Genomic DNA, 18,736 nt, shown 5'->3' on the forward strand with positions numbered 1-18,736 from the left:
GGACCAAATTATTAGGCAACAAAGTTAAAATAAATTAATATTTTAATATGCAAAGCAGGATATTGTGTCTTTAGTGATGTTACTTTAAATACTGAGCAAGTTTTCTACCATTTGCAGTTGTCCTATTAAATATATCATTGGTCAAATGTTGAATACAAAGCTGAAATCAAACAAGAGGACATGCTTCATTTCTGATTCTTGAATAACTATTGTTCATTAAACCCCATCTTTATACTTTGGCCAATAATACTTGCCTGCCTTGCACAAATGAGGATTTGTATTACTAAACCATCAAATGGTATGATTCCTCATAATTTTACAAGGAAAAGTATTATTATTCAAGTCATATAGGTGCTAAGTTGAGGAGAAGACCGTATAGCATTGTGAATAACGTTATTGGCTGGTGACTCTGAAAACAGGGTTTGAATTCTAGTCTGCATATAATAGCTGAATGTACAAACTTGGGCATCCTATTTAATCTATTGAATTCTCATTTATTTCATTTTAAGATGTGAATATTATTGGTACTTTCTCAGGTTTCTGTGAATCAAATAGAAGATAAATGTTTAGGAACTGAAAGTAAGAATTAAATGAGATAATGCACTGCTATATTTTGGAGATGATTTATTTGACCCCTGCAAATCTCATATTGAAATTTAACCTCCAGTGTTAGAGGTGGGACCTAATAAAAAGATGTTGTAGTCATGAGAGAGAATCCTACATAAATGGCTTGGTGCCATCCCCATAGTAACCATTGTTTTTGCTGTATCAGTTCCCAGAGAGCTGGTTGTTAAAAAGAGCCTGGTGCCAGAGAGCTGGTTGTTAAAAAAGCCTTGCACCTTCCTCTTCTCTCTCACTTCCTCTCTTGCTGTGTGATTACACACCATCTCCCCTTTGCCTTCAGCCATAAGAGGATCCAGCCCAAAGCCCTCACCAGCAACTGATAGTGCCATGCTCTTGTACAGCCTACAAAACCATAAGCAAAATAAGCCTCTTTTCTTTATAAATTACCCAGCCTCAGATATTCTTTGCAGAAATAAAAATGGACTGAGACTTGCATGTAAAGCAGTCAGCACAATTTTGGGCACATTGTAAATACTGAGTACATAGTGCTGCTATTTTGCTGGAAAATATTTACCAAAATGTAACTTACATTTCTGGGCATTATGGTTAAGGTTGTCTTTTGTTCTTTTCCTTGGTCTTTTTCTTTGGTAGTTTTAAGTGCAGCCTCTGCATCACTAGCAGCAATTGATAGGGTTATAGTCTGTTTTATTATTTGGGGATTTCATTCCCATTTATTATTTATTAAACACTCGCAATATTTGCTACACCTTGACAGGGTATATAAAACACAGCCACTGCTCTTGTGAAGTTTCCATTTATAAGAAAAGATGGGATAAAAGGAACCAATTGCTGAAGTTATTTGGCATTCATTAAGGTAAGAGAAAGTATTTGTCCTCCTACACCTTCATATCAGTAAGTGCCCAACCTACAGAGTCTTAATAGTCAGATTCTCCAAAATGCTTATTGAGGGGGAAAAGGAAATGAGAAATTTGTGAGATATTAGATGGAAGATTGTTTCAGGACTATGAAAAAGTTTTCTAATTCTGCACTCTAAAGCCAGTGAGAAGAGGACAATAAAAAGGTACAATAAAAGTGTGTGTTGCAGGTCGTAAAGGGAAAACAACTGGTGAAAGATAGGTGGACTCCACTCATGCACCTTAACATTTCAGTCAATGATAGACCCATGAAATTACAGTGGTGGCCCCATGAAATTATAATGGGCTGAAAAATTCCTATCACCTTGTGACATCTTAATCATTGTAATGTCACAGGCAATGTAATAGTCACATGTTTGTGATGAAGCTGCTGTGTTCATCACATTTAGCTTATATACCATATATAAATGGTATATTTAGGCTATGTACCATTTAGCCTAGGTTTGTGGAAGACTAACCGGCACTCCCAGTCAGTACAATACATAATATTTGGTGACAAGTAACTATGTTTCTTTTTTATGAATTTATTGTATTTTATCATTATTTTAGAGTGTACTCCTTTTACTTGTTTTTTTTTTTTAAGTTACTGTAAAACAGCCTCAGGCAGGTCCTTCAGGAGGTCATCCAGAAGAAGGCATTTAGGAGATGACAGTTCTGTGAACATTATTACCCCTAATGACCTTCCAGTGGGATAAGATGCGGAGGTAGAAGATAGTAATATTGATTACTGTCTCTGGACCATTATTCATGTGACCTGACCCTGTGTAGGTCTAGGCCAGGCATCCCCAAACTATGGCCCGTGGGCCGCATGCAGCCCCCTGAGGCCATTTACCCGGCCCCCCACCGCACTTCAGGAAGCGGCACCTCTTTCATTGGTGGTCAGTGAGAGGAGCACAGTATGTGGCAGCCCTCCAATGGTCTGAGGGACAGTGAACTGGCCCCCTGTGTAAAAAGTTTGGGGACGCCTGGTCTAGGCTAATGTGTTCATTTGTGGCTTAGTTTTTAACTAAAAAGTTTTACAAGTAAATTTAAAAAATTAATACAAAAAATTATACAGGAAGGCTATTTTGGGTTTTAAGCTCAGTATTATTACAAAAGAGTAAAAAAAGTTTATAAGTTGAAAAAAACTTACAGTAAGCTGAGTTTATTATTGAAGAAATAACATTTTTTATGTTTTAATTTAATTTATTTTTTTTTAAGAGACAGAGTCTTGCTGTGATGCCCAGGCTAGTGTGCAGTCATGGAATCATAGCTTATTGCAGTCTTGAACTCCTGAGTTTTATAGAAGTAAAAATTTTGTAGAAATAAAAATGGACTGAGACATGCATGTAAAGCAGTTATGAGACCCAATACCCTAATCAAAAATCAAGCAATGTTCCCACCTCAGCCTCCCAGAGTGCTAGGACTACAGGTACAAGTCGCCATACCCAGCCAGAAAAATATTTTTTATATATTTAGTGTAATCTAAGTAAGTATACAGTGTTTATAAAGTCTACAGTAGTGTGTAGTAATGTTCTAGATCTTCACATTCACTAACAACTTTCTGACTCAGAGCAACTTCTAGTCATACAAACACTATTTGTCGTAAGTGCACTATACAGGTGTACCTTTAAAAAAAATCTTTTATGCAGTATTTTTAGTATTTTTACTATATCTTCAATATGTTTAGATACACAAATACCATGTATTACAGTTGCCTACATTATCAATACAGTAACATGCTGTACAGGTTTGTATAGGCTATATACCATTTAGCCTAGGTATGTGGAAGACTATACTATCTGGGTTTTCATAAGTACACTTCACACAATGATAATTGCCTAATAACACATTTCTCAGAATTTATTTCCTATCATTAAGCAATGCATGAATGTACTTAAACTGATCTTTCCTTTTACAGACCACAGAAATAAAAGTTATGAGAACTGCATTTCTCTAATTCCCACCCCCTTAGGCTTCATCTGGGCATTTATAAATCTCTTCCTTTATCCCTACTTTGTACTCCTGTGTTTCAGCAGAAAGTTTATCTTTGCTCCTTTTTTTTTTTCTTCTGTCTTCACCAAGACTTGATTCAGTCAATTTTACTTGCGCCTGCAGTCTTTAAGACTTTCTTTGCTGGTGTCTTTCCCTCAGTCTGCAAATATTTTCAAAAAGGCCCCTGCTAAAATCAAACTAACTACTAAATCTCTCCTTGACTTTTTCTTACCAAAATACCACCTATTTTCTGTTTTCTTTCATAACTTGATTTCTTAAACAATCTATGCTGCATCCAACTCCTCATCTATTATTTATTCTAGGGTATTCTTTATAGAAATGTTCTCTTTAATAGTGTTGGCTTTTAGTTACCAGGCCCAACACCCTAATCACCATCTTTAGCTACCTGATCTCTCTACAAGATTTGATAGTGTTTATCCTTCCATAAAAATATTTTTTCCATTGCATCCTCCAAAATCATTTCATCTCTCTAACACTGATTTTTTCACTGAATCATTCTCTCTCTATTCTATAGCCAGACCATTATTCATGCAAATTGTTTACAAGGTAGTTAGTTCTAGGAATGTGCATGTAGTAAGGGTAACTGTGAAATCCCTCCATGATTATCAATGAGAGATATCAAGACAATAATGGAAGAAACAGAGATTGGAATTTTCCTAGATTTAAATAAAATAAACTTTTTATTGTAGTGTAGTTATTAAACCAGCAAGAATTAAGATGTTAAAATTGACATCAGATTACAAACCAGGACTCCAGCTTTGATAATGACAAGATAATTTGGATTAACCAGCCCATTTACAACAACTAGAAGCCCTGGACAAAATGTTTTTTTTTGTTTTGGTTTGGTTTTGGTTTTTTGTTTTTTTTTTTTCTTTCTGTACCTGGTTTATTTCACTTAACATAATGACCTCCAGTTCCACCCATGTTGTTGCAAATGACAAGATCTCATCCTTTTTTTATGGCTGAATAGGACTCCACTGTGTATATGTACCACATTTTCTTTATCCATTCATCTGTTCATGGACACTTAGGTTGCTTCCAAATATTGGCTATTGTGAATAGTGCTGCAGTAAACATGAGACAGATATCTCTTTGATATACTCATTGCCTTTCTTTTGGGTATATACCTAGGAGTGGGATTGCTGAATCATATGGTAGCTCTAGTTTTAGTTTTTTGAGGAACCTCAAACTATTCTCCATAGTGGTGGCACAATTTACATTCTTGCCAATAGTGTATGAGGGCTCCCTTTTCTGCACATCCTCACTAGCATTTGTTATTGCCTAACTTTTCGATAAAAGCTATTTTATCCAATATGAGATAATGTCTCATGGTAGTTTTGATTTGCATTTCTCCAATGATCATTGATGTTGAACACCTTTTCATATACCTGTTTGCCATTTGCATGTTTTCTTTTGAGAAATGTCTATTCTGATCTTTTGCCCATTTAAAAATTGGATTATTATATTTTTTCCTGAATTATTTGAGCTCCTTATATATTATTCGGGTTATTCATCCCTTATCAAATGAGTAGTTTGCAAATATTTTCTCCCTGTCTGTGGATTGTCTCTTCACTTTGTTCATTGTTTCTTTTGCTGTGCAGAAGTTTTTTTTTTTTTTTTTTTGTAGATGAAGTTTTGCTCTTGTTGCCTAGGCTGGAGTACAATGGCAGAATCTCAGCTTACTGCAACTTCCATCTCCTGGGTTCAAGTGATTCTGCTGCCTCAGCCTCCCAAGTAGCTGGGATTACAGGCATGTACCACCATGCCCGGCTAACAAAATGTTTTTTATAAGAAGTCTAGGTGAAAGCATCAGAGAGCTAATAAAAAAGATCTTGGAGTAGGAAAAAACCCAGAGTTTAGCTCAGAATTTGTAGCTGCCAATTGTGAGTTTCAGAAAAGGCAGCTGAGAAACGAAGAGGAACTTTTGTTAGTCTTTTGGGAAGTACATGCAAACTTGAAACCAAACTGGACCTTGAAGGAACTGGAGCTCAGTTTTAAATTATTTTAACTCTTGAAGTTGGATTAAACTGATACTAGATGCTAGAGTCCCTATGTGCCTTTCAAAAGCAACTTAAAATTTTCTTTGGGGGAAAAAGTTATAGTTCTAAAATCACTTCTGTAATTGTCTATATTTAGTGTCTATCACTAAATCAAAAAATGACCAGTCATGAAGACGTGATTTTTAAAATAGGAAGAATGCATATAATAAAAAAGATACCCATGAGGGATTCACACACACAATACTGTAAATATGTTCAGAAAAAATTAAAAACTGAAAACTATAAAGAATAAAACAAAAATTCTAGAACTTAGAAGTATAGTACTCAACTTTAAGAATGCAATGGTTTGGTTTAACGCAAATTAGACAGAACTAAAAATTGTCAACTAAAAGATATTTCAGAAGGAACTATCTAGAATAAAGCATAATGAGAAATATAATGCAAAAAAAAAGTACATAAGACGTAAGAGTTACGATGAGAAATATAACTTAGGTGTAATTGGAATTCCAAAAAGAGAGATGAACAAAATCAACAGCAACAATGTAGTAGAAGCCATATTTGGAGAGAAAATGGCAGAATTTCCTAAAACTGATGAAAGACATCAAGCTACAGCTCCAAGGAGCTCCCAAATTTCCAAGGAACAGCATGGTAAAACCTGCTGGAAATCAAAATGGAAGAAAAAAAAAGCCCTGTGAGTTGAAAGGCAAGAGGCATTCTCAAGGAATATAACTGACATGAGCCATGAGGAGGAGAAAGGGAGATGCTATTTGATGATAAAATCCAGCAAATCAAGATATGAAAAACAAAAAATCAGTAAGGGAGAAGTTGTCAGCTAAAAGGAACTGTGACAAGATCAGAATCCATGTAAACAGGACAAAGAGTAAACAATCATGAGAATTGCAGTTCCAAAACAATACAAACATAAGTCTGAAAATATAAAACTAACAACTCACTGAAATTATGAAACTGAAGGGTCAGGAGATAGAGAAGTAAGTAAGTACACTAACTTAGTTTCAAGAAGCAAGGAGTCAGTCCTGTCAAAATGTGAATCATTATTTTAAAAATGATTCCAACATTTTTGTACATTGTATAATTTTTGTAACATTAAGGCATTTTTGTACTAAAAATCTAGATTCAGTAATCCTCTACTCTAATTTCAGTTAAATTCAAATAAAATCAAATGTTATGCTTGTATTTAAAAATAAGCTACAAAGTCCAATGTGACCTTTCTATAAAATTTTTTGCTTTTCTAAAAGAAACTGTCATCAGAGTGAACAGGCAACTAACAAATGGGAGAAAAATTTTGCAGTCTATCCATCTGACAAAGGGATAATATCCAGAATCTACAAGGAACTTACAAAAATTTACAAAAAAAAAAAATCAAAAAGTGAATTAAGGATATGAACAAACACATCTCAAAAAGACATTTATGGGGTCAACAAACATGAAAAAAAGTTCATCATCACTGGTCATTAGAGAAATGCAAATCAAAACCACAATGAGATACCATCTCATGCCGGTTAGAATGGCAATCACCAAAAAGTCAGGCTACAACAGATGCTAGAGAGGATGTGGAGAAATAGGAATACTTTTACACTGTTGGTGGAAGTGTAAATCAGTTCCACCATTGTGAAAGACAGCATGGCAATTCCTCAAGGATCTAGAAATAGAAATACCATTTGACACAGCAATCCCATTACTAGATATATACCCAAAGAATTATAAATCATTTCTACTACAAAGAAACATGCACACATATTGCAGCATTGTTCACAATAGCAAAGATTTGGAACCAAACCACATGTCCAGCATTGATAGACTGTATAAAGAAAATGTGGCACATATACACCATGGAATACTATGCAGCCATAAAAAAGGATGAGTTCATGTCCTTTGCAGGAACATGGATGAAGCTGGAAACCATCATTCTCAGCAAACTAACACAGGAGCCAAAAACCAAACACCACGTGTTCTCACTCATAAGTGGGAGTTGAACAATGAGAACACATCTTCACAGGAAGAAGAACATCACACAGTGGGGCCTGTTGGGCGGTGGGGGGTTAGGGGGAGGGTTCACATTAGGAGAAATACCTAATGTAGATGACAGGTTGATGGGTGCAGCAAACCACTATGACACATGTATACCTATGTAACACACCTTCATGTTCTGCACATGTATCCTAAAACTTAAAGTATAAGCTTTAAAAAAAGTGTTTTTCTATTACTCGTCTATCCTTAGTGATACATAAAAGATTTTTTGTTGTAATGTTTAATTCTAGGTGTAGATATTTGATATGTTTAGTCATTCTTTGAAAATGGTTTTCTATGTTAAAATGTTTATAATGAACATATATCCATTTTACAAAAACAATGTATCAGTATTATTTTGAAAGAGCACAAATTTTGGAATCAGTCTTGTGTATACATTTATCTCTAAACCTCAGTTTATTCATCTGAAAAATGGGGATATTAATACCTATTTTATAAGGTGATTGTATTAAACATGAATATTTATATATGCAAGAGTTAAATAGGGCATGCACAAAGTAGTATCTTTTTTATTTTTGTTTTAGTCCCAATTGTACTTGTTTGTCAAATAGGCTAAAACAACACATCACTACTTACTTACCTATAAAATAATGGAGTTTGTATTGGACAGGTCAGAACCATTTGTGGAGCTGATTCTTCTCTGTGTGGCCATTTTGCAATCTTCCATGTCATTCCATGACCACCCTCTGTCACTGCACCATCACCCCGAATTCCTTGTTCCATTCTTACCGCATTTAATTGGTCCAGGGGTGGTCTATGAAGTAAACTAGGCTAATCTGTCTAGAGGTGACTGAACCAACCTAGATCTTTCCTATTTTTAAAAAAATTTAATGAGAAAAGGGGATTTATTGGGCCCACTTCAAAGTCTGAAAGATGTAAAACTTAAAAACTCTCAGGGCCTCATTTTCACCATGTAAAAAAGAGTGATAACTTGCAGAAGGAAAATAAAAAGACAGGAGTTGGAGAGCTCTTCTTGGGAGCATTCACATTCTTGATCCCAGTTGTTCAGAAGTCCAGGTGTATCTATACCCTGCCCATGATTTAGTTTTGTACCCATTCATGGTTTCTTTCCGTCCTTCCTTCCTTCCTTCCTTCCTTCCTTCCTTCCTTCCTTCCTTCCTTCCTTCCTTCCCTCCTCTCTCTTCTTTCTCTCTCTTTCTTTCTTTCTCTCTTTCTGGGTCTTGCACTATCACCCAGGCTGGAGTGCAGTGATATAATCATAGCTCACTGCAGCCTTAACCTCTCAGGTTCAAGTGGTCCTCCCATCTCAGCCTTCCAAGTAACTGGGACCACAGGTGTGTACCACCAGGCTGGGGTAAATTTTTTAATAATTTTTTGTAGGGACAGGGTTTCTCTCTGTTGCCCAGGCTGGTCTTAATTTCCTGGGGTCACATGATCCTCCCACCTAGGCATCCAAAAGTGCTATAACGACAGGCATGAGCCACCACACCTGGCCCCATTCTTGGGTTTTACAAGCCATGTAATTTCTCTGTCCTCTCTCCCCCTTTTTAAAAAAATGGAATCCATTCAGGTTGGATTTCTGTTATTTATAACCAAATCAATAACAAGTTTAGAATAGATAAATTTTAAGCCTTCTTTCTTCTGAATGTTAAGTTAAAGTATGTTCTTCAACTTTACTTGGTAACTGATTCACCTAAATAGGATTTTTCAGGATCTTAATAAAACTTTGCAAAATTGTTTTGTAGGCACAATTGAACAATGTACATCCTAGTCTGTAAGTAATGCAATATGCTCTATGACATATCTTTGTCATTATTAGCGTTACTAACCAACATTTGATAATGTGCTTCTGAAAGAGATGATTTGACTCATACAACTTTCACTTAATCACGGCAAACATCTTACATTTTTATACAGTGCTGATTTGGTAAGAAAAAGAATATGTCTTCTTCCTGAATTGATGTATATTCCTTATGATTCTGCTTTTGTCTTTTATATGACAATGTACTTCTGACTGTAAAATTATTGTTTTCATACAAACCCCTTTGATGATGAAGAAAACCATGTTTAAATGCCAGCCAGATGTTTTCTTCATTTCCATTGTATACATACATACCTAGTATTTTTTCATGGGATGGGGAAGGGTCAGGAAGAAGAGAAAAAACAAAAACAAAATTTTATTGTGAATGTTGAACCTATCTAGTTATTCTAGAATCTATCTTTTTTTCCTTTGAAGAAATTAAGCATTTGCCTTACAACCAGAGAGTAAACATCAACTGCTGGAGAAAGATACTGGATTTCAAAATCTCTTTGAAATGTTACATTAACCTGTTTAACTTTCAGTCAGTTCTTTAAAGTATCAAATATTTCCTGATGATTCCCAGATCTACGACTGCTTATATTTCTCTAACTCAAAAGTTTGTTTCCGTCTCTCACAAAAGAACTGTGGTGAATGACTCAGCACAGTTTGGGACTGGGAGAAGTGTATCACAGCTGCAGTCCTGCATGCAATCTTTCTTCAGATCAGTTTGATTTTTGAACATTGAACAGGGTCAAATGCTAAATCTAGTTGGTTTGACTAAAACTCTGTACAGCTCTACCCTTTTATTTAGCCCCCTCAAAATTCTAATCTTTAAAGTTGTATTTGTTCATAGGTTGTCTTTTATTTTGAAATGTATAGAAATCAGGCAACAACCATTAACTTATTGTTTTACTCAACATCTATTGAGTATCTATTTGCAAGACGTTGGGGGCAATAGAGTAAAGAAAAGTGCTTCTTGTTCTTGAAGAACTCTTTTTAGTACAGAGTGAGACAGATATGTCAATTTTGAAAGGTAGAATATAAACAGGGAATATTCTGTAATAGAAGGAAAGTGCTCTGATAGCCCAAAAAAAATAAAGAAATGAATGAGGTTTTCTTCCAAAGAGAACTGGGTTTATAACATTTGTTTAGGGTGAGAACTAAAAGAGTGTTTTTTTTTTTGTTGTTTTTTGTTTTGTTTTGTTTTGTTTTTTTACTGAATCATCAATAGCTTAGTTTCCTGGGACATAATTAAGCCAGGTGGCCTTTCCTTGTAATGCCATTGATAGTCTACTTGCATCACACTTACTGTTATTGTTCACCAATCGCCATGCTCTTTGACTTCTATGAGACATTCTCAAAATGCTGTCTGTAGGATGACCAAACACCATTTAGATCTCCATGACATATGAATGCACATGTTCACATTATTAAGAATACTAATATTCACAGACATGGATGACTACATACCAGTAATTATGAGATAATAACCTGTCTGAATGAGCCATACCTTCCTAGAATTAGTATTCTTTTTGAAGCCATGGTTCCTGAACCTTTGAAAAAACTAATTAAAATTACAGGCTCACTAACAAAAACAGCACCTGCACACTAATTTTGTTTATAATATCAAGAGGTTTATGAAAATTCTTCAGGTCTCTCACAGGCTCCAGTCCAGTAGTTTTTGTACTACAGAAACATCTCTCAATTCAAGTTACATTTTCCACGTGTCCCAGTGATATATCAAAGGGCAAAGGCTAAGGTTTCTACCTTTTAACCTCATCTGGTTGTTTCAGACCTGAGTGCTTCCAGCTCTATACACTGTCTTAGAGGATCTCAATTTTGTCATCAATTAACATGACCATTGTCCTTGCAAAGCTAAGCTGGACCCTCACAGAAATTTTGTGCTAGGCACAAAGAATGGAAGAGATTAAGTGATGTCTAAGGATTTCAATAGAGTGAATATTCTAGACTAGTGCTGTCCAATATAAATGCAATGCAGGCCACAAATTTTAGCCACATCGTAATTTTATATGTTGGAGGAGCCACATTGAGAAAAGGAAAATGAAACAGGTGAAACTAATTTTAATAGTATAGTCCATTGAAACTAATATATTCAAAATTTTTTCAGCAGGTAATTAACATAAAAATGGAATGTTTCATATTCTTTTTTGTTTAAGGCTTTAATATGCAGTTTTTATTTTACACTTACAGCGTATCTCAATTTGGACTACATTTTAAGAACTCAATCACTGCTGTTATATATGGCTTTCTGAAAGAAATACTCCATTTTACACCTTTTTAAAAAATCCTCTCTGCCACAATAAGTATCTAGCAATAAGTGAATAAATAGTTTATTTTTTTTTTTTTTTTTTTTTTTTTGATTGAGACAGAGTCTCACTCTGTCACTCACTCAGGCTGGAGTGCAGTGGTGCAATCTTGGCTCACTACAATCTCCACCTCCTGGGTTCAAGCGATTCTTGTGTCTCAGCCTCCTAAGTAGCTGAGACTACAGGCACACATCACCACGCTGGCTAATTTTTTGTATTTGTCATAGAGACAGGGTTCCACTATTTTGGCCAGGCTGGTCTCAAACTCCTGACCTCAGGTGTCACCCACCTTGGCCTCCCAAAGTTCTGGTATTACAGGCAGGAGCCACCGCTCCCGGCCTAGTTGATCTTTTCTAACTCAGGTCTGTCATATGTAATTTTGGGAAATACAATTCTAACTTGAAGAAAAAGGAGTATAATACTTTGCTGCATCACATGTGGAATAAGATGCAATGCAGCAACCTTGACCCATGACGAAGCTGCATCTTTTCATTGCTTTTCTCTGAAGGATCAATGGATTTGGTGTACCTGCAAGAGAGCCTTTAAAATAAAATGACCAAAACAGGCCTTTGTACCCACATCCAAAATCAAGCAAATTCATAGCAACGTCCTATAAAAATTGTGTCAGACTGACCACACCAGGATTGCTCTTCAAAAGGTAAGTGTCTATTCTGAGCAAATCAATGCATTCCTGACCAGGAACAAGTAACCACAGCATATTTGAGGCCAGGAATGACATTTATAATGAAAGCCATTAAATGATTATTTTCTAAAACATAGAAGTTCTTCACCACCTACATCACACAAAAAATATTGCTGCACTATTCACGTATAGTGGAGCATGTAACAGAATAGTCTTGAAGACCAAATGTCAAAGCTATCATTCATGTAGCAGCTATTTTAAAGACGTATCTTTAGCGTGATTCCTCAGTTAAGCTACCTCCTGTACATATCTCATTTTTAAAATAACAATTTTCTTACCATTGAATGAAAAAATGTTCTAAAATTTAGGCACCAGTTTTTTTACCCAATTAAATGCTCTGTTGTGTTTTTAAATAGCACAATTTGGAACAGATACATTATCCTTTGAGGAAAGGGCACGTTGTTAAGTTTTTCTGAATCTACACTGGGTATCTTGAATCTGTTTCTCAGAGTTAAAAAAGTTCCCACTGCTAGCAGTTAATAAATGTAAATAAGATTTTAAAAATACTGGCTACAATATTTAAATAGTTAAAGACTTTTAAATATTTTTAAAATACTGTTAATTTCATCACTCACCAAAAATGCAATGAGTCATATAGGTGTTTCTTATGGAATTTGGAGGACTTTTTAGGTACTTGATAAAGAAAGAAGATACTCCAAACCTAATAAAATGAATCTAGAAAGATCGTTTCCTTTCTTTAATGGGGTTTAGAAAACTTTCCATTAAGAATAAGCTAAAGCAACTTGAAATTTTGTTATGGATTTATAGTCCTTTCAAACTCATCAGAATCTCAACAAAATTAGTTGATTTTAATTATTCCCAACCTTTTCAAAATCAAAAATACTTTTGCTGTTTCTTACTACCAATTTTCTCCAATAACAATATTTAAGAAGAAATGTGTCTTTCTACTAAATAGAAGTCGAATTTATTTTCCTATTTTTATTAGAGGCATATATAGTTACTAACCAGCGTGTGTTCACTGTACAACAACTTGTGTTCCATAACACATCAAGTGACTCCAGGGAAAAGACAATTACGTAATATTGAGGATAGCCTCCACAGGTACACCAGAGACTAAAAACAGAAGACTAACCACATTAAGGCAAAGCAAAATGATAGACTCTCCCAGATTAGATATCCATGTTTACTAACCACAGATTGACAGATGTGGTCACAGCTCAACTAAAAAATGTCCATGACTCTTGTAACTAAGAGGAAATTGATACTTAAGAACAAAGGTGAAATACCAAATACTTGCATTTAAAATCCTTCACACATCTCCCTAGAATTACCTTCACCTCTTCTTCTAAAATACGTGGTGGTAATGAGAATGTGCATTGTTGTCCTTCTATTACAGGGAGCATAATGGACCAAGGGTCCCTGCTGCTGCACTTTGAAGCCCAGTCTTGTGTTCCCACTGAGGCTATGCCTACCATAGGCTAGCTCCTACCAACTACAAAGTGAGGTAGGAATCGTAAGGCAGCCTGAATCCTGGGAGAGAAGGGGACTACTTTGTCATTTCCTTTGTCTGGAGGATTCACGAATGGTTTTGCTGAACATCTTTACCTCTCAGCTTCACTTGGGGTCATACTTACTTTACAATCTCATGGCTCTCCCTGCCCTCTCCACCTCCTACCATATTTTCTTTCATGCATGCATTTCTCTTAATAAACTCCTTCTGTATTCAACCCAGACTTGGCATCTGCTTTTCAGAGGACCTGGACTAACCCATCAACTCTAATGTCTTTTCCAACGCCTCCAGAATTAATCACTCAATTTTTGTGTACTCATTTTACTAGGAAAAATACAGAGTGATCCTTCATAATTTGGCCTCAGCCCATCTCCCTAGCTGCAGCTACCAGCTTCCTGTGCTTTATAGGCATCCAACTCACTATGATCCCCAGAATTCCACACCTTTGCAAATGCTGTCATGTATGCCTAGAATGACTTCCTCTCTAATTTATATGACAACGGCTTCATTTTATAAGACTATATCTAAGTTATCTCCTTTAGTAAGCCTTTCCTAACATCTCTAAGCAGAATTTAGACAGTGTCCTCTTTTTGCACCCATACTTCAGCAATTTTGAAGATCAACCAGTTGTTTTTCAATATATCCTTCAATTTGAGTTTGCCAGTGGTTCCTTATGACTAGACCTAGGTTGTGCATTTTTGATCGGTCTGTCACTCTTACTATTTTATTTTCATTACCATCCTATCTGATTGCACATGATATCTATGTGTCCCATTACTGATGGTGTTTGTTTCAATCACTTGATTAAGATTAGATCCACCAAGTTTCTCTACTTCTTTTTTTCCTTTGTAATTAGCAAATATTTTCAATGGAGATACTTTGGGACTATGTAAAAATCTCTTTCCTTACCTCATTTTGACCTACTAGCCTTAGTATCTATTGAAGTTTCTTGTTTGGGTTAATTATTATTACGTTTATTGCCAAATGGTAAACTTTTTAGACAATATTCCTTCCACGTTTAATTGTAAGCTTTCTACTGTAAGGAAGAGCTTACTCTTTACCCATTTATTTAATTTCTTATTGTGAGAAAGGGTCTCACCCTGTCACTAAGGCTGAAGTGAAGTGGTACAGTCATGGCTTATTGCAGCCTAAACCTCCTAGAGTCAAGTGATCTCACCTCAGCCTCCTGAGTAGCGGGGCCTACAGGTGCATGTCACCATGCCTGGCTAGTTACTTTATTTTTTTGTAGAGATCAGAGTCTCACTATGTTTCCCAGGCTGGTCTCGAACTTCTGGACTCAAATAATACTGCCTCCTCAGCCTCCTAAAGTGCTGGAATTACAGGCATGAGCCACCACTGCACCTGGCCTATCCATTTATTTAGCCATTTATTTATTTTTATCAATGGGGTACTAGGTTATTCAATGGGTTATAATTTGTTATTTTAGTATTATTTTAATGCTGCAATTGTACTTTGGCCACTGGGAGCCAGTTCCTTCAAGTTTACTTCTGTGTTATTTTAATATGTCATCATTCTTTGAGTATTTCCTTACTTATTGTAAAGACACATGCACATGTATATTCATTGCAGCACTGTTTATAATAGCAAATACTTGGAACCAACCCAAATGCCCATCATTGATAGACTGGACAGGGAAAATGTGGCACATACACACCATGGAATACTATGCAGCCATAAAAAACAATGAATTCATGTTTTTTGTAGGGACATGCATAAACCTGGAAACCATCATTCTCAGCAAATTGACACAAGAACAGGAAAACACTGCATGTTCTCACTCATAGGCTGGTGTTGAACAATGAGAACACATGGGCACAGGGAAGGGAGCATCACATACTCAGGTCTGTAGAGGAGGACTAGGGAGGGACAGTGGGGGTTAGGGAACTGGGGAGTGATAACATGGGGAGAAATGCCAGATATAGGTGATGAGGATGGAGGCAGCAAACCATATTGCCATGTATGTACCTGTGCAATAATCCTGCATGTTCTTCACATGTACCCCAGAACCTAAAATGGAATAAAATATATATTTTTAAAAAAAGAAAGGTGTTCCAGGCTCATCACATTCTTTCTCAGACTCAGCCTTGGATTCAGTCATTTCTTCAAGGAGCTTTTGTTCATTTTTGTATTTCAAACAAAGACATGAGCATTAGGTCATTATTACTACTGGAATACCTCTGCTCTTAGGCTCTTTCAGCAGATAGCTAGGAACCACATATGTATTTCTATTTACATATACAACTAAAACTAATAGCTCACTCTGGTACCTTCAATTTTAATCTGATATTGGCTAAGTTTATTATTGCTTTATCTTTTCCTTAATTGTAACTTTCCAATAGTGAAAACCCTTGCTCTCATTATTCACAATATATTTATTATCTGCTCAATCTCCCTGAGTATGGCCAATCTTCTAGTAGTGCTGGGCCACCACACCCCTGGCAGATGGATTTGCCCTGTGTTCAGATTAGCCTCCTCTGCACAGGTCTGCCTTCCTTACCTGGGAAGCCTGTGTTTTCTGACCTCACATATGGCTGTTTGACAATAGAAGGCAGGGTACTAATATATTGTCTAAATAAAGGAAAGGGAAGAAGATATAAAACTATGCTGGATGCAGTGGCTCACACCTGTAATCCCAGCACTTTGGGAGGCTGAGGCGGGTGGATCACGAGGTCAAGAGTTCAAGACTGTCCTGGCTAACATGGTGAAACTTCATCTCTACTGAAAATACAAAAATTAGCTGGGTATGGTGTTACACACCTGTAATCCCAGTTACTTGGGAGGCCGAGGCAGGTGAATTGCTTGAACCTGGGAGGCAGAGGTTGCAGTGGGCTGAGATCATGCCACTGTACTCCAGCCTAGGTGACAGGGCAAGATTCCATCTAGGGGAAAAAAAAATATGTGTATATATATATATATATATATATGTATACACACACACACATACACACAGACACACACACATATGTATATGTGTGTATATATCTATGTATACATATGTATAAAATTACTAACATGTCTTTATTCTTTTTTAATTTCTTAGTAATTTGTTTTAAAAGAAAGCAGATATCAGGTTTATAGCCTTCTATAAGGAGTAGTATCTAGAATTTAATAACACTATTTGCTTTAATTTTGAGTATATTTAGTTACTTGATCTATTTATTAGATCTATTTAGTTACTTGATCTATTTGTTTACCTTAAATATATTCTTATTTGCAGAAAAAAAATAAATTCTTTAATCTTACCAGTTCTTAGACATGTAATTCAATGAGTTTAACAAATATATTTACCACATGGAGATTTAGAACATTTTCATCTCCCCAGAAAGTCCTGGTCAATCTCCATCTTTTGTGGGCAACTGATCTTCTGATTTGTATCAGAATTGCTTTTGCTTCCTTTGTAAGTATTTTCAGGAAAAAAGAATTAATAAAAAAATTAAGGCCGGGCGCGGTGGCTCAAGCCTGTAATCCCAGCACTTTGGGAGGCCAAGGCGGGTGGATCACGAGGTCAAGAGATCGAGACCATCCTGGTCAACATGATGAAACCCAGTCTCTACTGAAAATACAAAAAATTAGCTGGGCATGGTGGCACGGGCCTGTAATCCCAGCTACTCAGGAGGCTGAGGCAGGAGAATTGTCTGAACCCAGGAGGCGGAGGTTGCGGTGAGCCAAGATCGCGCCATTGCACTCCAGCCTGGGTAACAAGAGCGAAACTCCATCTCAAAAAAAACAGTAAAATAAAATAAATAAGATTACAAATGGTAACACTGATATAAGGAGTATAGAATCTCACAGAAGGTGCTGCATAAATTATGGGAGTTGGGCACAACAGCTTATTTCATGGACGTCTTGCAGACTTTTTATCTTTCTGTTAAAAATATTTCTGTTGCTACAGTGGAAATGGTCACCAGTATTAGACAAGCTATTACATAAAAGCTCTGGCCTTTTCTCTCTACTCTTTCCAGATATACTTTTCTTTTAAGCACTATTTATATACCTTGTATGTGCTATGTGCTCTAGGACCTGTAGATAAATAAGAAATAGTCCCTGTATCAAAAAAGAGATGGCCACCATAATCTGATCCATGGGATTATTTACAAATCTGGGCCACAAATTCTTGTTGCTTCCTAATGGATGATGGTCAGAGTTCACAAATCCATTGATTTGCAAGAGGATAATTTTAGAGGAATTGAAGGAAATAAGAAAAAAGAAGAGCAAAGAGAGTAGAATTCCTATTTCACAATTTGAATGTGGTTTTTAAATAAAGAAAAATTGTTTTATTACAAAATTACATCTGGCATTAACAAAACAAAAAGGCCACCCAGTCTCTACAATTTAAACATGTTAACTACTGAATCAATCCAAGTAAACTAAAACAATTTTTCCTCTAATGGAAAAATCAAGTTATAAACAAAATTACTTTGGGTTGAGGACTTTTGGATAAGAGCCTGGTCTTTCTAAATTTTAATATACTCCTTCATTTTCTCTACTTGTTTTTGACTTCTTGTCTTTTTATGGTCAAACACCTGACCCCAAATAGAGAAATAATTTTGTACTGCAGTTAGCACATTGTGAAAAGGGATAAATATAATTCAAAAATTGATGCTATCAATCAATCAATAGGTATTCATTGGCTAAGCACTAGAAGACAAAATATCTGTCCCCAAGAGCTTATGCTATATTTGGGAAAATAAATTACACTTAAACATTTGAATTTTGTGGAGCAGAAATGACAAACTCTCACACAGACATTCTTTACCTTAACAATTAAAATATATTTATGTTAGGTCACTGGTTACCAAGCAGCTTTTCAGAACAAGGCTCTCACTCTCCCATATACTATCTGGACTTGAGAAGTTTATCCAGTGGGAAAGTAGAATGAGCTCCATTACTTTCTCCCAGAGAGCAGGGC

The 18,736-nt window shown here is 35.9% G+C and overlaps 1 protein-coding gene across 7 annotated transcripts in view; it reads left to right on the top strand.

Moving 5' to 3' along the window:
• METTL15 (methyltransferase 15, mitochondrial 12S rRNA N4-cytidine) overlaps positions 1 to 18,736 on the top strand; it is a 400,694-nt gene that overhangs the window by 200,753 nt on the left and 181,205 nt on the right. For 4 of the 7 annotated variants that reach the window (XR_012518125.1, XR_012518124.1, XR_012518128.1 and 1 more), the window contains exons 7-9: positions 1,340 to 1,438; positions 12,141 to 12,290; positions 13,693 to 13,800. Coding sequence is in view for 1 of the 7 variants with exons in the window: in XM_074401272.1 (XP_074257373.1) it covers positions 1,340 to 1,348 (9 nt within the window). In the remaining 6 variants the exon portion in view is untranslated. Of the gene's footprint in view, positions 1 to 1,339; positions 1,439 to 11,516; positions 12,291 to 13,692; positions 13,801 to 15,531; positions 15,660 to 18,736 lie in introns of those variants that run through there. The other 3 variants (XR_012518129.1, XR_012518126.1, XM_074401272.1) reach the window with 3 other exon arrangements.

Source organism: Saimiri boliviensis, chromosome 6 (genome assembly GCF_048565385.1).
Source record: "Saimiri boliviensis isolate mSaiBol1 chromosome 6, mSaiBol1.pri, whole genome shotgun sequence".
In the NCBI taxonomy this organism is placed as follows: domain Eukaryota; kingdom Metazoa; phylum Chordata; class Mammalia; order Primates; family Cebidae; genus Saimiri; species Saimiri boliviensis.